The sequence below is a fragment of the Mercenaria mercenaria genome, chromosome 8, assembly GCF_021730395.1.
Source record: "Mercenaria mercenaria strain notata chromosome 8, MADL_Memer_1, whole genome shotgun sequence".
Taxonomy (NCBI): Eukaryota; Metazoa; Mollusca; class Bivalvia; order Venerida; family Veneridae; genus Mercenaria; species Mercenaria mercenaria.
Genome location: NC_069368.1, coordinates 16,310,972 through 16,335,006, shown reverse-complemented (window position 1 = coordinate 16,335,006; position 24,035 = coordinate 16,310,972). Strand labels below are relative to the sequence as shown.

General features: G+C 35.0%; 3 protein-coding genes across 3 annotated transcripts; 2 read left to right on the top strand and 1 right to left on the bottom strand.

The window, feature by feature from the left end:
- Positions 1–367: 367 nt before the first annotated feature.
- On the bottom strand, positions 368–12,458 carry LOC123522980 (perilipin-2-like). The gene is made up of 9 exons (XM_045300538.2): positions 12,300–12,458; positions 10,206–10,453; positions 9,409–9,602; positions 8,730–8,916; positions 8,084–8,241; positions 6,610–6,747; positions 5,363–5,533; positions 4,951–5,073; positions 368–1,543 (listed from the first exon to the last, which is right to left on the bottom strand). Exons 2-9 carry the CDS (start codon positions 10,435–10,437, stop codon positions 1,436–1,438), a joined length of 1,311 nt encoding a protein of 436 aa, XP_045156473.2. The 5' UTR covers positions 10,438–10,453; positions 12,300–12,458; the 3' UTR covers positions 368–1,435.
- Positions 12,459–13,618: 1,160 nt separating this feature from the next.
- LOC123565843 (uncharacterized monothiol glutaredoxin F10D7.3-like) lies at positions 13,619–15,311 on the top strand. Its single transcript, XM_045359619.2, has 2 exons — positions 13,619–13,997; positions 14,304–15,311. The coding sequence occupies exons 1-2, from the start codon at positions 13,785–13,787 to the stop codon at positions 14,397–14,399; spliced, it is 309 nt and encodes a 102-aa protein (XP_045215554.2). The 5' UTR covers positions 13,619–13,784; the 3' UTR covers positions 14,400–15,311.
- A 5,728-nt stretch (positions 15,312–21,039) lies between these two features.
- LOC123565844 (glutaredoxin-1-like) lies at positions 21,040–23,192 on the top strand. Its single transcript, XM_045359620.2, has 2 exons — positions 21,040–21,344; positions 21,760–23,192. The coding sequence occupies exons 1-2, from the start codon at positions 21,117–21,119 to the stop codon at positions 21,889–21,891; spliced, it is 360 nt and encodes a 119-aa protein (XP_045215555.2). The 5' UTR covers positions 21,040–21,116; the 3' UTR covers positions 21,892–23,192.
- The last annotated feature ends 843 nt before the right edge of the window (positions 23,193–24,035 follow it).

Genomic DNA, 24,035 nt, shown 5'->3' with positions numbered 1-24,035 from the left:
GACCACAACTTCTGAGATAGTAGTTGGAAGTGGCTATCAATTTTAAAATAGATTTTATAGTGACACATTGCCTGTAATAACTGGCAAACCCTGCAATATTTTTTTTTCTCTTATTGTTATCACAGGGACGAATGTAGCATATTCTAAAGAAAACTGCAAGCTGTATTGGTGAAAGAAGACTTCAGGCATAGGGGATACAATGGCAAAACCATCAACCTTTCACAAGCCAGCTGGTCTATACCATCCAAAAATAAAATAGTTCCACCACTGGTAGGGCTCAAGCCATGAGTGATCAGTCGGTGACCACTGAGACCACTAGTACACAGCAGTATTGCTGCAGGATAGGATAAATTAAAACACAACCAAATACAGTTGACATTTGTTTATTACATAAAACTAGTCCAAAACAGAGGTTGGTTATTGTAAGCTGTTTTTTTGTTTTTTTTTTAACTTATTTTAATTTGAAAATCTAGAACCATGCAACTATTTTCACTTTAATGTTAAGATGTTCTATACTTATGCACACATTTCTGTATTTTTATGAAGACTTTTTGTTCATGCTAATTTCAATGCATATTTTTCTACTAGTTTTTGGTATCATTGGAAACATTCCATTAGAAACACATTTCTCAAGACATTGTTTTCAACAAAAATCAATTATTTTAAATAAACATTATGCAGGCACAAGTTTTATTTCAAGCACCACTGAAAACACAGACATTAAACAACACTGAAACATATGCAGTGTAATAAAGCACTTTATCAAAATTATATACCAGTAATATTTCATAACACAAGTACTCCGATATCAAAATCGAATAATGTTTCTATAAAACTTTGTTTTTCCAATTCCAAATTGCTACATGAACATTCACTGATTTTTTTAGCATGTCTCTATTTAAGATGACAAACCATTAAAAAAAAATCAGGAAAAACAAAATTCAATTTTCTCAAGTAATGCCAATATCCACAGCAAAATTTTAAATTAACATTGAAATATTTAAAATGCTGAAATTGAAATTCTGATGACTGGTTTTAAATCAAATTACCAAATTTGGCTTTTATGATTGGAGGAGAGATTTGTCATTTTCCAAATATTTGCTCATTAAATTTCTGTGTTTAATGATGCAAAAGTTGCTAAACAGCCAAAAGTGGCATCTTAAATAGAGACAATTGATATAAGAATGTTAGTAAAAGAAGAGTGTATTAAAATATTTCTATGCACAGGATATGACCCATGCTACATTCATTTTGTTTGACAACTTGACAGAAAAAATATTTTAGGCACAATTTAATATCACAAATACAACTAGTGTTACAACAAACAAAACATACTACGCTTTTGATTTTTTTTATATAACACAAAGTTCTCTCTTCAGAAAGTTAGAGTATCTGCAGTGAATACTGGTAGTTTATAAAGTCAGTGCACAGTCAATTATTCCTCCTCTTCTTTATCCCGGTTGATCGGCTCCATTTCAACGTCCCCACTATCGGATTCAGGGCGTGGCATCCCAGGGGTGGGCTCTAAACTACGTTTGGACACCTGGGAATAAAGGCAGACATGCTGTTAGAAAACAAATTAAACAAAAGACATTTATACAGGATTCTAGCATTTAACTACCATACTAAAAAACTTCGAACTAAAGGAAACACCCCTTTTCCATAACACTCCAGTCAGAAATGCAGACTGTGACTAAAAAATGAAAACTATTCCTATGCATAATGTTGAACTGATTCCAATTAGAAGTTGAAAGAAATTGATTCTGTTGCCGCAGATTTATAATTATGTAAAATGAGAAAAATTAGCTGTACAGAAATTGAATTCTCGAGTTTGAGAAGAAAGTTCTTACATAGTATACATAGCACAGTAAGAATATACATGTAGTGTGAAAAGAACATTTCCATGAGAGAATGGCAGGTAATTTGAAGCCGAAGAAAACTGGACATTTTAACTGCACATTGTGACAGTGAGGTTGTTAATTGTTGCAAATCAACAGTTGAATCATGTGCTTAAAGAAATCAATAACACTGAGAGGTTGAATGCTGCTAAAAATGAGTGGGTGTACAAGCAAGCACCTGTCCTAGAAAAAGGCCTACTTTATGGTGAAACAAGTGAAACTGAGCAACAACAAAACATGTAATTAAAAACACAAAAACACAAAGCACCCTAACAATCTGCGGTTAACCCTAAATATTCATTACCATATTGAGTTTACAGAAGGAGAGGCAATGGTGTAAAATAATAGTTATAAACTTCAAGCTTCACACCTGTATCTGATCCAAGGCTTCAACTTTTCTACAGATATATCATTTTACTGAACAAAATGAAATCTTTTCTTAATACCATATGACAATCTTGACTGTATCGTATTTTGTTATACCTCACATAAATGCTAAATTGAAATTCCCCACTGGTTTAACTTAAATCCCAGTAATTTAATAGCCCATGCTCAACAGCCTTATTTTGGTCTTCTGGACATGTGATCTTATATGAGATCTTATATAGATCTGTTTGGTGATATGACACACTTTCGCACCCAGTCTGCAACCCAGTCTGCAACGAACAAAACTGACTAGGTGCTTACTAATACTTGCTTGTATTTTGGATTTGTTTAACGCTTACCCTGCTAAATTTCTATAATGAACTTGTCCATGTTTCAATTTGGACAGAACCATTAACTGTTAAAAGGGGTGTTCCCTAAAAATTTACTGACTGAACAGCGAACAGCGCAGACCATGATCAGACTGCACGGATGTGCAGGCTGATCTTGGTCTGCACTGGTCGCAAAGGCAAGGTCACTTGCCGCCAGCAGGCTAAGGGTTAAAGACAAACAGGATAATCAAGAGAAAAAGGTCTAACAACAAGTCTGTCACTGTTTTGAACTGAGGATGATCTCCAGTCTTTACCAGAAAAGAAAAACTCTACAAGGACTTGTCTATACATAACTGGTGTTACTTTAGTTTACACTAAGTTATTTTAGGTTGATTGTGAAACAAGTTTTACAACTTATATTAATCACACTTGACACCTCATTCCTGATAGTATCCATCACCACTACAGTACGAGAGAAAAATGCTGATCCTCTTTTAATGCTGAGTGCCCAGCAAAGGACCTACTGGTACCATTAAAAACATCTTTGATAATATTTTACTTTCTGTTGATTACAAATTCTTGTATTTCTATGAATAATTTTATATAGAATTTTCCAATATGTTTAGACCCTTTATTTTTTGTATTTTTAAGTAAATATGGCATTCCTACGAAGGTGGTATGAAAAATTGAAATATAAATGTCAACCTCTGCTGAAGCCTTGGTCAATATTCATACTTCTTGCAGTGAATATTTTTCATATCACCTTTTCAGGAATGCAATATTTAGATAATACCATTGTCTTGTAATATTTGTCTGAAAGCTCCTGCATGCATACATACTGACTGATAGAAGTAGATTCACAAACCAACCAAGAATGATTAAAACTGTGAAATCATGATATTTGTGGGGGACTAAACTGGGGGGGATTTCATGGCTGTGTGAATCCATAAAAATTAATTCCAAATTTTCATTAATTTTATCTTCAAAATGTTGCAATCCATGAATTCTTATCCACATGTAGCAGGCATACCAGTCAAAAGCACAAAACTTCAAGCCCACAAAATTAAATGATTTTACAGTATATAAATAACTACAACAAAGACATTGTACATTTACAGTTATAGAAGCACAACATGCAAACATACCTATCAACTGTAAATGTGTCCAAAATATCTCCGTACAAGTGTTAGTTTTAAAAATTCACCCGAAACCAATGTAGCGCTAGCTAAGTAGATTCTGTTAGTAACATATCAAATTAATATATACAAAGTTATGTAAGTCATAGCTGTCCACTTCACTCTGAACTGTTGAAATAACATTACTGTATTGTTAGATATGGGTAAATTTTAATTTGATGAATATGCAGTGTAGATAGTTTGAGAACACAAAATAATTTTGAGTCTCCACTATTAAAGTATAAATAGATGAACTAATACTGTCACATATCATGCTAAATGGACTGAAGAGACGAGTTCTGTGAAGGTAAAAACAGAACACTGCAAACAGAACAGCCTGTAATGGTCTTAAAGCATTGACTATACATAGACTTGCACAACTAGTTGTTCCTCTCTAGCTACATTATCTTGACAGTATTTTTCTGTGTTTGGTGCTTGCAACAGGGGAGATTGACAAAAGCACATTCCTGTGTATATTTTTATCAAATCTTTTTTGTGCAACTTCAGTTGTGTAGTTAACATATTGACTAACGTGCAGCAATACAACATCATTTTGTGCAAGATAAAAAAAACAACTGTATGCATGCATTTCTTTAAGCACATATAAAACCAATAATGGAGAATCAATATAAAAAATCGGATACAAATGTTATATGCTGATATAATCATGTAACATTAACTATAAGCCAAGCACTTAACAGCATGTCTGTAATATTTGATACTTGTTACACATGCAGTAATCTTTGGGAACAATTCAACAACTTAAAACTGATGTTTCTTTTTGATTTTGTCTGGATTATGTTTAATACTACATTGTATTTATTTTAAGTAATGATAATGTAACACTCCTGGATTTCCTAGTGGTGTTATATTACGCCTTACAAGTTTTGCAAGTTTATGACAACTTCTCTACATGTAACAGCAGTGGAGGACATCTGACTCTGGAAATAATGTCCTCCGGGCAAACCATGTTCAAAGAATTATCTAATGCATATGGGACTGAACTCAAAACTTTGGGACTGAATGGACAAAACTTAATCTACAGAGCCAGCCACTAGTACACAAGTCTGACTGGGATTGTTAATAAACAAGTCATTCTATCGTTATGTGCTTCCCAAAAATTTTGCCAGATATTAAGCATCAAGGGAAGTAATCAAGCCTAAAATAAGTTAGGTAACTCACCATCCAACTGATTGGTGCCACAAGGAACGTTTCAGTGAGAAATGACACGGTTTCCTGGACGTACAACATTTTTTCCTTGGCCTGTGTCAGTAACCAGTTTGGCAGATCATCAAACCCTTGTGCCTGAAAGTTGATAGATACATACAAAATCTGGACTACATTATCAAACCAACAATTTAAGCTAAACGAATAAAGAAAACACAGGAAACAAAATCATATTTTGAAAATTTCATGGAAAAACAAAAATGCTTTGATATTAATAGTGAGTGGTAACTGGTTGGTATTGCTGCGGATCATTTTATTAGCTAAAACGAAAAGTGGACTTTCATGTTTTTTATTGAGTTTATTCTGAATTCAAAATATCAAATGAATAACATCGGCTTCGAGGGAATTTAAACTGACAATTTCTTACTTCCTTAAATGCCTGGTATAGTTCCTCTGTATATTTGAGAGCATTTTCCATTCTTTCACGAACAACGGTGGGTTGAAGGCGGGTGGGCAGATATCCGGATACGGTGGTCATGCTTTGTTTCACTTGTCGTGTCAGTCGCCTAGCAACAACAATAGTTTTCCCTTCCAACGTCTGAAAAAAAAAACAGCGATATAGTCAAACATCTGAAACTTACAGCATTGTACATGTAGGTTACATTTAAATGTCAGGAATGTAGTGATATCTGAAATATACAGTGATACAGCCAAACATCTGTAACATGCAGTGATATATTCAATACTCTGAATATTGCATGTTTACAAACTGAACAATTTACTTTGTATCGAAGTATTTCCCACTGATACACTGAATGTATTCCCCCTGGTACATAGTATATGGTTTTACTGAACACATTTCTGACACATTTCTTTTAACTTAAATATTTCTAGTACACTTACTTTCAACTTAAAATTTTTCTCTGCATGTTATGATTTTTCTTACTACTCATCAGTTAGTTACAATTTTATAAAACTCATATCTGTATGTTATGTGATTTCAAATCCAAGCTGTTTAACACAAAAAAAATATCATGAAAAGTATACTGTTTGCAAATAACACACTTTTGCTGTAACTAAATTGGAAATTAACAAGTTGGTACACATCTCTACTGATAAAGCTCTTCACTAATCTTTTTATTAAATATCCTGCTCACTGTTTAAACTTCCTACTAAAGAACTTTCCAGCAGTTTGAGGAGGGACCTCAAAATGTCAATCATGCCGATACCGCAACATATTTATGCATCCTCCCCACAAATATATACAGTTTTGTCAAATTATGTGTTACTAGATGAATTATTCCATATTCACTTCCTTTGTTCTGTTTAATACAGTTTCAATAATATTTTCCTATATGTATATATGTTTAATCCAGCTAAGGGCTCCTGAATTTTAAATTTTTTTTACCAAACAAGTAACTTTTGCTAAGAAAGAGACGGAGAATGAATGACACAAGGTAAATTTTTTGGTCTTAAAGTAAAACCTATATAGTCTATTTAGATAGAACCTCTCCCAATTGAGTTAAATTACAAACAAAGAAGGCCTGAATCATTCGACAGAAAAATCGCAACAGGCTGTGTCTGCCTTATTTTTCTAGCAGTAGAATAAGTAGCAGTCTTACATATTGAACAAGACATGCAGGCCTGTATTATTGAAACAACAGAAACACTTACTACTGGTACTTCTTCATCATCTGTATCATTTTCTTCGTTTATCTTCTCCCAATATTCGGCCATTTTTGTCTGTGCTATCTCATACTTCTCCTCCAATGTGTCCTTCACTTCACCAGCACCAGACTTTGCATACTTGATCTAAAAACAGAAATAATATTTCTGAAATAGCTCGATTTTATGGTTGTAATAAATATTATGGGGAAAATGCTTTTCCAAAGTAAAACCAGTCGAAAAGTTACTTTTTTCTGGGAACTGGTCACAAAGAGTTCATGCTGATGAAAACTATGATTTGTTCAAATTCATACATGTATCTCTTTCATGCAAGACATTTTGAACAATATTATGTTTTTTAATAAATAACTAAGGGATATTAGATCCAAATTTCATATTTAAGAACATGAACAATTACTTCATATAGATCTAGTCCATGTAAACATAAAATTAACAAGTTTATCTGAAGTAACAGTACTATGCATTAGGTTTAAAGTAGTACACACTGTATAGGAGAGATCGCCGTGACGTCACGCGTTAACATCTGTTTATCTGGTGGTTGGCAAAACAAATGATTTTAACACCGTTTGCGTATTGAATCAGAATTTTTAATTTTTAATAACTTTTTTGCTCATTTATGGATTTTCAAAATTCAAAAAGATTTGAAATACTAACAATCTTCATATTTTTGTATCCAAATATCTTTTTTCAATCAATAACCGTTTTAAATGACATATAATTTTAAAAGCGGCGTAGTGATTTTCACAACCTTTAGAAAAACAGTGTAAGTTAAGCGTTCATAATTAATCCATTTTATTTCGAAATAACAATTAAAAGTAATCAATAAATTGCTTGTTTTATAACCTTTCCATTGATCAAAAAATTATTTATGTAATTTGTGTTTTAAGAAAGTTTAGACCGTTAGAAAAACATCACTGTTTACAAAAAACATGGACAGTCAGCTTCTGCCCACACGATCACTGTCTCATCAGTTCTAAAAATAGAATTTGTATACAGTCTAACCTGTACTAACGGTCACCTCCGATCAGCGGTCACCTCCGTTCAGCGGCCATTTTATGACGCCCCCGACGGATTTTCCTCTATTTTATCACTTTATTCAGCGGCCACCTGCCGTCCGCGGCCAGCGGCCACCGAAATTTGTATACATGTACAAACACGATCTCTCCTATACAAGTATAGATAAACACAGTATAAATGTGTATTACCACTAAATAAACTGGCTGGGTCTTTTAACAATCAGTTGTTACTGCATGAAATTTAATGATGAAATTAGTTCTATATATGCAAACTTAATTTATATAGTTAGTAAAGTTAAATGCACTTGATGAGGATTTTATACATTTGAAGTAAATATCTTCAGATAAAAGATTTTGGTTAAAGATGGCCATTGGTTATCTTAAATTGAAATTGGGCAAATACAAGAAATGAAGATAAAGTTTTTTTCTGTCAGATTGTTACTTACCAAGTCAACAGTAAAGTTGAGCCCCTCCAATTTTTCCTTGCTTCTCATTTGTACGCCTTTGAGGTCTTTCATTGCTCTCTTGTACATCCTCTGTCGAAGCTTTGTACTAAGGGAAGTAACTCTGGTCAGTGTACCAACTTCATCAACTTCCAAGGGAGCTAAATCATAAAACCAACATACTTTATTGAATATAATTCGTCAAATGCTTGTAATACATGTTTTAACTACACATAGATTTCCTACATGTAAGTGCACAATCTGCATTTCTATTATGTTTCTTTCTGTAACAATAATTTTTGGTACCCCTACTGCCTTACTGCATACATGAAAATTGTAACAAAAATATGAGTGAACAATGAGTTTTCCTTCCAACCCTGAATACCTTTTAAAGAATTTTTTAAAATAACTTTGAATTAAATAAACTTATGTTTTAATAGAAAATTGACACAGATTGTTCAAGTCACCTACAGACAGTTCAAACTTCATGTGGGTATAATGAACATGTCACCCCTTAAAAAAGGAAAGACATACAAAATCCCCTATCCACTCAACATTTAGTCCCTCCCCCATTTAAAAAAAAAAAGGATCTTAATAAATACAGTTTGCATGTTAAAAAAGTACAAAATAATTGGTACGGAAAGATCACCTTTTTTCTCCTCTGCAAGCTCCTCCTCTGTTGGCGGCAGGTACTTCTCTACGTAATCCTCAGACACGGTCAGGGCCTCATTCACCTTCTCCATGGCAAACTTTCCAAGAGGTGATTCCAGGGTCCTGCTAATTGTTGTCACACCGTAGTCTTTAACAGCTTCAACCTTGCCTTTAGTTGCATCATACTGTAAGTAATAAGCATACTTTCACCTGTTTTGTTTTAATGGGTTCAAAGTCAAGGTTATATGGCGTCTTTCTAGTTTTAAAAGTAAGCACAGACTCCTACTTCCACTTTTAGCATTTTTAGGCATAGGTGGGACACATGGCTTGAAACAACACCCTTCCGCAAGTCAACTGGTGGCTTCCTACACAGAACTTGGACCCAAAACAGTAAAGACTTCCCCACTGCTTAAATAATAACTGGGTTCAAAACCAGTAAAGGCACTTAAATGTGTAATGTTTAAAAGAAAGTATCTTGGTGTCACTGACAAAAACCTGATAGTGTCATAACCGCAACATAGTATTAAAGAATCAGAACTTTCAGAATGAATGTTAGATGAAAAAGCGACTGGACTATGGCCTGCCCTTATTCAAGATCAGTGACTACATCATTGCATGAAGTTCCTCTTGGAATATAGTTCATTTTAAAATCTCTAACAGTAGAATGTGGTACTTACTGTTTCTTGTCCTTTGTTGACGATACCATGGTACGAGTCTTTTACAGCAGTTACTCGGTCAGTGACAGGTTTGAGCACATTGGCACATTTCTCTTTACCCTCCTTGAGGACCTCGTCAGTTGGTTTAGTGATCACAGGATACTGCTCCTCAAACAGTGCCAGCTTCTCACAAGCATAGGCATTTACTTTCTCAACTGAAAAACAAATACAATTTTTTCATCTCAAGATTTCTTTGCTCATTTTTCATTTCACAAGGTATAAATGAGCCTAGATTTGCATTTTCGTGCTATCTGGTGCATTTTCAGCCATCCTTTCATTAATAACATTATAGCTTTTCTGTGATGAACAGATGATGTACTCAAGCATATTTAAGACATAAGCTCTGTGCTCAGTTTTAAGTATGAAGAAGTTCAAAATTCAGAAATACATAATTGCTGCTCGCCTCCAAAAGGCAACAGTCTTTCAATTTTAAAGAAGTGGTTATAATTATGGTAATGTCGTATCTAACTGCTCCTCTCTTAACACAAAAAAAAAGAATGAAAATGAAAGCAAAATATATATAAACAGCCAATGTTGATAATTTTATAATTGTAATACTTATAAGCTACCTCAGATTGTATATTTTTTCATGTTCATGAGCTACTTAATATCATTCTTATTAATAACTTATCATCTCAATTTACTGAAATGAAATTTATATATGTGTACTGTGATAAACCACTGAAAACGGCACCAGGCTATGATTTCTGAGAGCCCAACTATAACAAAATCCTCACTAGAACCAGTGATTTACTTACTGTGAGGCTGGTATTTCTCAACGTAAGGTTTAGCTGTAGACACAACAGTCTGGACACCACCCTCGGCCATGTTACATGTTGCTCTCAGTATTGAATTACAGTCCTTTGTCTTGGCATAGATGTCACAGGCTTGACTCCATGCTGAGCTTACAACAGGGAGGCTACCAAGACGATTTATAAACTGCTCATTGGCTATCTGCTCTTGTTCCATATTCAGTGCTTGTCTGTACATGTAGTTCCAATGTATACTATAAAGTTAAAGGGTAAAGCATGCATAAGTAATCTGTAATTATAAACACATTTGACCAAAATAGTTGGCCCAGTTATTGGACATAGGATGATATAATAATCAGATTTACAATAACACTTCATCCCAAAACAAGCCAAAATAGAATAGGAGATCCCTTTCAAATAATACATACACAAGTAATTTTAAATAATGTGCTGCTTTATTTAAGGAAACACATTTCATAGAAAGAATCTTCATTATAATTTTTTTCTTTGTTATTGTGTGTTAAAAAGCTATGGTTAATGACATTATTTGTGACTGTTTTTACAGCATTTTCCACTTAACTTTAATAAGAGAAATTGTACACTAGCAATGTTTTCTGTAAGAAGGTTGGAGGGAGGGTACAGCGGTCCTCCATATAAAATTTTGAATTTGAATAACACTTATATCATGGTAGTCATTTACATTTGTACTTCAGTTTTAAAATATCATGTTAGAAAAAAATGTATTTTTTATTTCAGTACTGGTTTCGAAGCAGTTTCCGTCGGCTAGTAGTATCCGTCAACGCGTTATTTTACGTTTGGTGACGTTCTTCACAATGAAGTCGAGATTGTTTCCATAACGCTACCCTGCAATCCAGAGCTCTGTGAAATTTCAGCAACAAAGGGTAAAAACTTTTCAAGAAAACTCGAATTGTTCATTCCATAATTGTTTTGTTTACATTCCGCACATGGGGGATTTCACGTGCAACCAATGCGCATGCGCAAAGAATAACTCCGTAATCCCCAATTAAGTTGAAAGTTCCTCCTTTTGGCAGTCGAAACCAGATGATTTACCAAAAATACATAATAAAGATAAAATGATTCATTTTTGTGCATCGGTAGAACATCGGCTTCACAAGCATGAGATCGCGAGTTCGAGTCTCAGGTTTTGCTTTTTTTTACCTCCTATTTTCAACAAGCCTAATTTAACACATGAACCTTCAAATTTCTTAAAATTGTATTAGTAAATTTCACCAGAAAGATTAAAAAAACACGGATGGTGCTTTTCTAGTCGTATTCACTGTAAAAATGTACATAAATATTAAAACAAAAATTGATGACGGAAACTGCTTCTGTTATCAACCGACTCAGCTCTATTTATACACCCCTTTTGGAGCCCCTCTGTGTGTTATCACGTGCGCTAGACACTATTGATATTCATGTTTTCGTAAAGCAGAAGAGCTAAGGTGTTCTCTTTGGGAGCATTTTACGGAACTGAAACGTTCAAGAAAAAAGATATTTTAAAAACTTTCATTTTATGACGGAAACTGCTTCGAAACCAGTAGCTAACGTTTGAACTCGGCTGTACAACACTGACATTTTTACAGTTTCTATAATTTACAGATTTAACTTACGAATCTGAAGTAAAATGACTACCAGGAGTTCAGAGTTAATTAGATCCAAATTCAAAGTTTTTTAAGGGAAGCGGGGACCCCTGTACCCTCCCTCCAACCTTCCTACATAAAACATAACTACAATTTCTCGCATTAAAACAAAGAAAAACCGTAAAATGGAAATGAACAAGACATTTTGTCTTTTTGAAGTTTTTCCTAAATTTAGTTGGAACCTTACTTGATCAGTCCATCAGTCCATGTATGTTACAAAATTAAAAATAAACGACTACTGTACAGTCTAAAAAATAAAACACATTCAATAATAAATTAAAATGTTGTTCCAGATAAATGTAGCTTAAAATACAGCCTTGTGAAGTACACAGTTATTATAACTTAATTATAAAATCTAGACCAATCAGCTGATGAAATAACTGACATTTTTACAGCATTTTTCATTAAAAATTTTAATTTGATAATTATTTTTACTCACTTGTTACTGTTTCAGCGATATATCAGTGTAAATTATTTTTCAGTTTCAGTGTCCAATTTATATGCCGTCTGAAGGACAAATCAGCAAATTACGTCTCCACACTCTGTCCAAAGTCCGCACTGACTAACGAGTTTTTGTCTGACAGCTCACACGCACGTGAACAGCATCATGATTGGGGCATCAAGTGGGGAAATACTTTGGCAAACTGTAAAAGTTACACATAAATCGTTGATGTACTCAACAAAATAAAGCTGAGAAACTCGGTCCTGACCTTGTTTTATACAAGAATAATTAATATGACTGTAAATAAAATTGTTGTGCTATTTCCGCTTGTTGTAAAGACCGCTTAAATCTATAATTCCCTTTTGACAGCCTCAATGTTGATCAATGTGGTTATCTTCCCTGCGGTCTCATTTGTGACCCTTACCTGGTACTCGGCCTTGACGTTATTATTGTACTGTTAAATTTGGCAACAGTATTCTCACACTTGGGAAGGTGATAAACGGAGATCGAAAAGAAGACGCTAAATTTAATACGGAGAACCGTTGTGGCCATAACAAACATATCGCTGGCAGCCAATGTACTGTGCAGGATATACAGTAATTTACACGTTAAAAAAAAAAAAAATGAAATAGATATCAGAGTGAAAGGGTCAGTTTTTTCTTCTTTTTTTCTTTTGGCAGCAAGCAATTAAAGAAGTATAAAATATATTTATTTTTTATAGCCGTTTGCAGTTCTCAAGCAAGCTTGCAGGGAGTTTTAGTATTTCCATGTATAGTATAAAAAATCCGTTTCTTGTTAAAAAGAGATAAAGAAGCTGTTCAAATGCATTTTATCAAGGACGTAAATATCAATTTACGTCCTCCTTGATGTAATTAAAGTACTTCTTTCAATATTACCACTGGAGTCATAAATGGAGGTATTCCTAATGAAAACAATTGATTGAATAGTGATTTCTAATATGTTAATCAATATTCAGACCGTTGACACAGATTCTAATTAATTATATCAGGAAAATATTTTAAAATAGGATCCACAAATAGGTAACCCATGTTTTTGGTATCATTTTAAAAGAGTTACGTCTGCTGTAGAAGATGTCTACGTAAACAAGATCAAGATGACCATGATAGTAAGCACGAATCACTACAGTCATGTTTTTTGACTGCGAAATGATAAATCTTACACGGTAAGAACTGGATTTCTGTTGAAGTATCACTGAAAACTATTAAGTAAAAAAAAACAACAAGAATTCTAAAACATATTTTTGTCATGAAATATATATTTTCTTTTTCAGTAGACAATACACTTTCAAATGGAACTAGAATTATATGTGCTTATTTGTGGACCGGATACCTGAAAATGAAATTTATGTATTTCATGTTCACAACAAAAAACGTGCCAGCCACATTATGAGATAATCGTACATCTATATTTGACCCTTCAGATCGTCCGTATAAATAATTAGAACAAAGAACACTAACAGTTATGGCTAACACGAGGGACAAAATTATGGCTAAAATAGCCGACAAGAAAGTAATGATGTTTTCTAAGACTTATTGTCCGTTCTGTACAATGGCGAAGGATGTACTAAAGAACTATAATCTAGGAGCTGACGAGTATGAAGTGTGGGAGATAGAAAATGAAGCGAATTGTTCAGAAATTCAGTCTGTTCTACGCGAAATAACAGGGGCACAAACGGTAAGCTTAATCTTTACTTTCTAGCGTCATTTAATAAATTTCAAAAGCGATTAGTTTTCTACCGCGTTACATTTGATTAAATTTTTTATTCAAAGAGAATGAAAATAATTATAGTCCGAGATAGGCCATGTGTATATGTAGGTAGCAGTAGAATATATAATGTACATGTATGAGAAACCAGTAGCATCACCATCACTGTGCAGGGAGTGTTATCCTACCGTTTCGTTTTTGCGGTTATATCGCATACCTGCCGATCGAAGTTTTAACCTACGTTTACTTTAATTATGGTTTATTTACTCACAACAGGTACCACGCGTGTTCATCAACGGTAAATGTATCGGTGGCGGATCTGAAACCAAGGCGCTGCATGCCAAGGGTGAACTTAGGGCAATGCTGAACTAGAACTTCCAGCACTAACAACATCAGTTTTACAACACCACAACGTCAACCTGTTTGGAGAAGTTTGGAGAAGTTTGAAAATTCAGAGCCAAGTTATATCTTGTTAATGTGTAAATTGTCACTTCAGTTAAAATAATGTGAGAGATGGTAGATTTCTATTCGGTATTGACCCAGTGAAATCCTAATCAATTTTACAGCATATTATATCGACAATCATGTGTTTTGTTAAATTATTCTCTTTGTATTGTTTTCCATTTGTACTACATGTTATCTTATTTCGATCTCAGATATTATAACATGATCTGTGATATGTTAAAATCTATAACCAGATATTCTTTTTACATTCAAAGAGACCAATAATTTGAGGGTTTTTTTTTTTTTACAATTCATAAGCATTCTTTTCGAAATATTTCTAATATCCGCCTTTCCATTTTACAGGGCGACCCACCCTTGTGGCTTTTCGGTACCGTTTCCCCGGGAAAATTGCTCGATTTAGATATTTTGCTTATAATGTCATTATTTCTCAATGGATGCTAATAATAAAAAAAAAAGAAAAGAAAAAAGGATTACTTTCATCGGCACTAAGCGTCTGCCACACATTCTCAATAATTTTCTCAAACACTCACCCCAAATGTATTTCGAGACACTCATTTTTATGTCTTCGACATTTTTTATCTCATTTAAAATGAAAATTACAAGCAAAAATACCTGAATGGAGCAATTTAACTTGTGTGTACGGTACCGAAAACCCGCACACCACAAGCTCCCCCACGCCGTTTTGTTATTAACACTTTTCAGGGACAAAATATAAAAAAAGTTTCATATAGAAAACGGGTAATATAATCGTAGTTTTAATTTGATCTATAAAATTAGTATTGTAGAATTAAATAAATATCATTAAATGTGTGAACTGAAGACGCCTGTTTTGTTTTGTAATTTATGAAAGATAATATTATACATAAAATTTACATTTACATCAAAGGAACAGTCCTTGGCCCCCTTATGTTTTTATGTCACATAAACGATCTTCCAGATTCCGTTAAATCTACAGTACGCCTGTTTGCTGATGGTTGTTTATTATACTGACCCATCCGTTCACATAATGACCATCTTCTTCTACAGAATGATCTACACGCTCTAGAAAAATGAGCGAACTTATGGGGCATGAAATTTAATGCTAAGAAGTGTTATATTTTAAGTGTCCGTCAGAAGTCAAATTTCTTCGAACTAGATAAAACCATCTTACAACAAGTGGACTCAAATCTCTACCTTTAACCTATATCAAAGGATCTTACATGGGAAACGCATTTCACCAATATTTGTAAAAAAGCAAATTCAACTTTGGGATTGTGCCCAAGACTGTAGGAAACTTGCATATATTTCACTTGTTCGGTCTACACTTGAGTATGGGTCATTTTTATCTATAAAATCATCAGGGGTATGGTGCCGGTGTAATGAAGTATTTCGACCCCCATAGAATAACGACCCCCGGTCATTATTCTATAATAAATGTGACTCCTTTCCTGTAATATATTGACTCCCCTTACAAGAAACTGACTCCCTTTGAAAACTCTATAGAATAACGACCCCGGTCATTATTCTATAGAAAAACTGACCCCTCCAAGTAAAATACTGACTCCCTAAAGATGACTCCCTTCGAATCTCATAGAATAACGCCCCCGGTTATTATTCTATAGAAAAAGTGACTCCTTCCATGTAAAATACTCACTGCCGAAATTACTACATTCGAACTCTCATACAATATCGATTCCCGGACATTATTCTATTTAAAAAAGTTACTCTTTCCGTGTAAAACACCGGCTGCTAAAAAGACTTTCGACGATAATATCTATTAAAAAGTGATCCCCACCAAACCTAACGGACAATTTTACTAGATCTACAACTCTAGTACCCCCCATTGCCAATAGTTAACATTTTGATTGTACTACTACTACTGGTGCCGCTACTTCTATTGCTATTACTACATGTACTTCTTCTTCTACTACTACTACTACTTCTACTACTACTACAACTGCTACTACTGATACTACTATACCTGCTTCCACTAATACGTCTTGTACATCTACCTCTTCTTCTCCTGCTGCTGTTGTTGCTGTCACTTATTCCTCTGCTGCTGCTACTGCTGCTGCTGCTGCTGCTACTGCCACTGCCATTACCACTGCCACTACTACTTTTACTACTACTACTACTACTACTTCTATTGTTGCCGCTACCGTACTTTACTGCCACTGCTAAGTATTGCAACTTCTATTAATACTAAGTTCTGTGCTAGCAGTTTCTTCTGCAGTTTTCTTCTGAAGAATTACTTCATACCGAAGTTTGCAGGGATTATTGACACTGGTGTGTTTTGTGAACGTATTGTGAATTGTTATTTTGCTGAAAAAAATGTATACACCAAGATACAGCGTCTAGAAATAGAATCCATTTTCCCGTTGCGGAATGCTCTGATTTCTGTGTCAAGTGATGGTATCTGGGGTTAATGGTCAAACGTAATGACGGACGGACAAGGGCAAATCTATATGCCCCCTCCCCCGAGTGGGGGCATAAAATGCAGCAATTAGGCCTTAGATACATGAGTTATCACTAAATTTGACCAAATGACCGGGGGTCGTTTTTTTTATGGGAGTCAATATTCTTCGTGAGGTTCAGTTTACTTCACGTGGGGGAGTCATAGTACTATGATCTGGAGGTCATAATACTATGACCGGGGGGGGGGGGGGGGTCACTTTTTCTATAGAATAATGACCAGGGGGTCATTATTCTATGGGGGTCGAAATACGTACTTCATTACACTGGCAATTGACAAAAATAGTTATCTAACACCAGTACTTAATAGAAGACGAATACGTCCTAAAATTATTAGTGACAGCATCAGTTCAAAAATCGTTGAAAAATTTTGTTATAACCACTCAAACTGTTATAAAGTAAACAACCCAAATTCAGACCAATACAGACATTCTTTTGGGTTGCGGGTTTATCCCGCTACCAAAGTTAAAGTGTATTTCTGACAATCATAGCATCTTTATTTTATTCCGAATCACATCCAAATGATGTTCATGTGTTACACAAAATAGTCCCATTCATGAACAATGCGGATGAATTATCAATGAACAAGCAGTTCTTATTCAACCTGTATCCACTCACACTGACCATTTGATTATATAAGATCTATCAATGATAAGGTATTCCTGCCCATGGTTACATCACCAGCTAGGTCAGGCAGAGTTCATCTTAGATATGAGGCACATTAAATTTGTATTTGTTTCTCATTCATGTATATTCATACACTCGCATTTAAACAGAAAATAAATCTACCCAAAACCCGCAATCATCAGACATTTCAAGGCTTTGATTTTATTAGGCAGTGCTGGATTGGAATATGCTGAAAGACAATATCGCATGCGCGGAAACAGTTGAGAGCTTTAAATCGTTACTGAACGACATCACTCATCCCGACGCCTTATACCAGAAGTGGTCCTGCGTCGTATACTTACAGATACAGATACAGAGGTAGAGATATTAGACTCACACATGCGCCGGCGTCGGCGTCCGCGTCGATTTGGTTAAGTTTTTGTATGTAAGCTGGTATCTCAGTAACCACTGGTGGGAATGGATTGAAACCTAACACACTTATTCACAGTGATAAACTGACTTACATTTCACAGGTTCCATAAATCTATTTTGATGCCCCTTTTTCGACTTAGAAATTTTGGGTTAAGGTTTTGTATGTAAGCTAGATATCTCAGTACCCACTAATGGGAAGGCATTGAAACTTCATACACTTATTCCCTTTTATGATCTGACATACAGTGAACAGGTTCCATAACTCTGCTTGGCATTTTTATAAAATTTTGCCCAATTTTCGACTTAGCAGTTTTTGGTCAAGTTTTTGTATGTAAGTTGGTATCTCAGTACCCACTGATGGGAATGGATTGAAACTTCACAAACTTGTCCACTGTCATGGGCTGATATGCACTGCACAGGTTCCAGAACCCTGTTTTGCAATTTTACAAAACTATGCTTTATCAGTTGACAAGGCTGTTGAATAGTCGAGCGTTGCTACCGTCTGACAGCTTTTAGCCTTAAATTAGAAATGCTTTGAAACGATTTCTTCTCCTGAACTGTTTGGTACATCTTCAGCCAACCTGGTCTGTAGATAAGGGACTGTTAGAGCTACTTACTGACTGCGAAAGAGAGTTACAGCCTGTAAGCGGAGGAAGTTGTCATCTTGCAGTCACACACCCGAAGTCGAGTATATGTGGACAACATTGTCGTAACTGCTGACTGCGAAACAGGCTTGGGTCCTGTCTATGGACAGTATTGTCGTACTTACTGACTGCGGAACAGACATGCAGCCTGTGTGTGGATGACATTGTCCTACTTGCAGTCACAGACCCGAATCATATATAATTATGTGGACGACATTGCCGTACTTGCTGACTGCGAAACAGACTTAAATTCTGTATATGGACGGCATTGTCTTACTTCCTGTTCCTGACTGCAGCCTGTATGTGGATGACGTTGTCCTACTTGCAGTCACAGAACCGAAGTCGAATATAATTATGTGGACAACATTATTGTACTTGCTGACTTCGAAACAGACTTGAATCCTGTTTGTGGACAGCGTTGCCCTACTTCCTGACTGCGGAACACATGCAGCTTGTATGTGGAAGACGTTATCCTACTTGCAGCCACAGACCTGAAGTCGTATATATGTGGACAAAATTGACAACTTGCTGACTGCAGAACAGGCTTGAATCCTGTATGTGAACGGCATTGTCCTACTTTCTGACTGTGGAACAGACTTGCAGTCTGTATGTGGACGGCGTCGTCCTACTTGCAGTCACAGACCCGAAGTAAAATATATGCGGACAGCATTGTTGTACTTGCTGACTTCGAAACAGACTTGAATCCTGTTTGTGAACGGCGTTGCCCTACTTTCTGACTACGGAACACATGCAGCCTGTATATGGACGACGTTGTCCTACTTGCAGCCACAGATCTGAAGTCGTATGGACAATATTGGACTTGCTGACTACAAAACGGACTTGACCCCTGTATGTGAACGGCATTGTCCTACTTCTGATTGTGGAACAGATTTGCAGTCTGTATGTTGACGACGCGGTCCTAATTGTAGTCACAGACCTGAAGTCGTATACATGTGGACAACATTGTCGTACTTGCTGACTGCGAAGCAGACTTGAATCCTGTATGTGGACTGACTGACTGCGAAACAGACTTGCAGCCTGTATGTTATTGACAATGTTTTATTTGCTGACTGCAAAACAGACCTGAAGCCCGTTTGCAAATGATATTGTTTTATTTGCTGACAGCGGAACAGACTGAGAGCTTGTATGCTATACTTACTTACTGTGAAACAGATTGCTACTTGCTGACTTTGGAAGAGACTTGCAGCCTGTATGCGGATGACATTGTTTTACTTGCTGACTTTGGAAGAGATTTTTAGTCTGTATATGGACGAGATTGTCATACCTGTTGATTGGAAGAGACTTTTAGTCTGTATATGGACGAGATGGTCATACCTGCTGACTGCGGAACATACTTGCAGCCTGTATGTGGACGATATTGCCCTACATGCAAAGTACAAAACAGACTTGCAGCCTGTATGTGGACGACATTTTCCTACAAGCTGACGGCGAAGCAGACTCGAAGCTTGTATGTGAACATTGTCCTACTTGCTGACTACGAAACAGTTTTGCAGTCTGTGGACGATATTGCCCTACTTGCTGTGACACAGACTTGTAGCCTGTATGTGGATGGCATTGTTCTTCATACTGACTGTGAAACATACTTGAAACTTGTGTGTGGACGGAATTGACTCAAAGATTTGATAGATACCCTTCATTCCTGATATAGTATAGTGAAAGAAAAAATGCAAGTAAAAGTCAGACTGAACCCTTAGATCCAGAAATCTGTAAGGAATAAATTGTTGTTATGTAGTTACCATCTGGATATGAAATACATCGGGCTAGTTTAAAATGTGTGTATACTGAAGGCCTTCACACGTACCTTAAACACTCCAAATGAACGCGATATCCAGACGGAAACTGGAGACCTAGTACATGCAAACCAAGCACTTTTTACCTCTAGCCATGAAAAAGTAAGCATAATTACTACAAGGATTAGCAACTTGAAAAGAAAACTATGTAAGATCAAAGGGGAAAGTGTGACATTTTGTTGTGGTGAAATTTGTCAACAAATAGACGATTTTTTCGGAAAAAAGTCAAATATCACAGAATTTCACAAGGTAAAATATGTCGAAAAAGCTGGAAAGAGAACAATCTCTGCCAATCACTTATATGCATCAAAGTATGAGAAAAATATCTAGAATTATGAGAAATCTAAAGAAAACAATTTCAGGACTGTTAGATGCATGACTGTGTTATCATGCACAGCATATAACACAAATATAACTTACTTTTCCATTGCATTGATGCAGGATTAGGTTTCACTCTATAAATTGTGTAAAAGAGGGCTTATATGTAGCTACATATGGCTACGCGCACGGTTAATCGATATTGATATTTCGTGGATCGTATTCAATAGACTAAATCCAGTCAGTCCTATTAAAGGAAAGTATCAATTTTCATACTTGCTTTATACTATACCTGTAATTATTGCTTTTTCAGGTGGTAGTACGGATTCTTGACCTGTACGGTAATCTTGGATAATATTAAAATGGCAAACGTAAAGGAAATTATTAACGATAAAATCGCCAAAAAGAAAGTGATGGTATTTTCTAAGCCAGGCTGTCCTTTTTGTGTAATGGCTAAGAACGTTTTGGAGAAGTATGTGGGTAAGGGACAAATAATCGAACCTGAAGATTACGAGGTATGGGAAATCAACAAAGATCCCAACTGCGGTCAGATACAGGGGGAGTTGGCGGAAATGACTGGAGCACGAACGGTAAGACTGTAAACTTAAGTTCTTTATTATTATGAGAAACTTCAAACCGAATTTCTGCACTATAGATTCATTCATTCCATTTTTTTTTCACAATTTTTCGAAAGAAAATGCATTTTGAAGGCTGTTTGTGCATTAATACTTACTACGAGGCAATACTGTTCCGGCCAACTTCGTACAAATAAAGACCACTATAAAGATAAATTAATGCTTTGAAACATTCTGGTTTCAATTTCACCTACAAACAGGAAAAGATACTACGACATTTTCATCCCCCACTACCAATACCGGGGGTAGTCTACAAGTGTGATGTCTTCCAGTTTATCTATTTGCTCGTCTCTGAGAGACAGGAGGGATGGGAGAGAGAGAGACTTTTACGAAATCAATATAGTAGAAAACAAATATTATATGTTCACAGGTACCCCGTGTGTTCATCAATGGTACATGTATCGGCGGTGGAACTGAAACTCGAGCTCTGGATAGTAGCAAACAGCTAGTAGAAATGCTCAAGAAATCAACAGCACAAAAAATACAGCAGAAGCAGTTTTAGACCATTCCTGTAATCCACAACATCTAAGAATCTACAAACAGCGGAAGTGTGAAATCCGTGGGAAGGCTGGGGTTGTGTGTTCCTGCATTTTGATGATGTTTGATGACTGATACGCAAATCCAATTACGTTGCTAATATAATATTATAAACGAAATCATCACTGACATGTTAACTGTTAGACTAAGATTGATTGTTTTCCATCCTATTAACATTTTATGATCATTTTCGATAAAACTGTGTGTATGTAATCTTAAAAAAAGCATACTTGTATGCCACATCTGTTTTTGTTTATATTTTAGTAAACTGATATACTGTGTTACTACTGTCATGTATACAATTTACATCGAGCCTGCAACGTCGCATGCTTGCTATCTGTTTATGAGTAATTAATTACTTAAATGTTTGTTTCTTAATGAAAAGTACAAAAGGTGTTATTGTTTTTGCCTCCCTTCTTCTATTACATCTTCGTGATAATTACAGGTTATCATAAAGAAGACAACTCTTTAAAACTTAAGGTGATACGTTAGGACCAACGCGTGATCCCTTCGATCCCCACACATGAACGTTCTTACCACGTCATTTTGACAAAATAAAAGCTAGAGATATGTAACAAATCTTGTGAGGGCTTCTCATGATGCTAAAGACATGTATTAAGTTCAAAGGCATTTGACTTAATAGTTTTAGAAGAAAAAAAACTAGCTTAAATGCTCAGGGTTGTGTAACGCTGCGCGTGTTTTACGTAAAGTTTCTGTGGGGAATTTTTTTTTGCTCAAATTCTGTTTTTCGAGTATTTATTTATTTGTTTAGCTCAAGTCCACTTAATTGAGGAATAAGCGAAATCCAGATTCTGTTTCTTCTTTTATTCAGTTTCCAACAACAATATATGGATGTCCACATAATAACAATAATTTCTATAAACACAATTAAATTAATCAAAACTTTGTAATTATCTAGTCAGATATCTCGACATGAAACCTTCTTATTTCGTAGGTAAAATTCTTCTAATTTCTGTCATCATTGACTTTTTATGAGGTTCATGACAACAATAAAATTAACCAATGATATTGCAGGAAACCTACATGTCCCCTAGCAACAAATCTCGCATACCGCGATACCTAGTGAGATTTCACGCGATTTCACGTGACCAGGGACCACTGTCCTTGCGTGTCAAAAGATTATTATCTCATAAACAGATATTAAGATTATATAATAAAATGCAATAAGACGTATAATAGCAATTAGTTTGTCACTGCAAGATCTTAATAACGTTTAGTAAGAAATAAAACATTTTTATAACGACAGCATGTAAATTCTTTTGTTCTTTTAAAATTATTGACAAAGTTCGAGTTTTTACATATTTTGTGCCGTGTGGCCGTTATGTGTACTCTATCGTGACTCCTTCCGAGATATCTAAAATACCAAGAAGAGTTTATGTGTCTTTTCCTTTCTTTATTACAAATCCACAAATGATAATAATAAAGTAAAACAACGCAAGTAAAGTCTACAAGAAGAGTCCTTATAATCAAATAATTAATACTTAATTTTATATTAAACATTCATAAAAGGCATATAAGAATGACTGCAATGTTAAATTGTCGCGAAATCACTAACAAGTCATACAGATTTACCAACAAATACTAAAACAAAATAAATATAACTGTTAGTGTATGATTTCATTCATTCCGAAACACATAAAAATATAACGACCAATGAGATAATTCCATATTCATTATTTTGAATGCAAATTTTAACTAGAACTTCTAGACTGAGCTAAAGTGTTCATCTTTACTGAAAAATGCAACTGTAGTTGCTTGCCGATAGAGACATTCTACCTAGCAGATAGCGTTTAAAATATTTGTAAAAAGTACTGAATTATTATTAACAATATATTCAGGAATGAATAAAAACATGAAAGTGAATTAACAAATAAACACAAATATTTTACATTTGCCCTAAGAACAATCATCAATAAATGATATTAGTTTCTTACTTAAAATATCAAATATACTTTTAGCATCGAATTATATCAAAAATATATATGAATGAACATAAACATTCAAGTTAGTTAACAGATAAACATAAAAGTTCATATCTGCCCGAATACTTAATTATAGAAATATTATCTTACAGAAATATTATTCTGC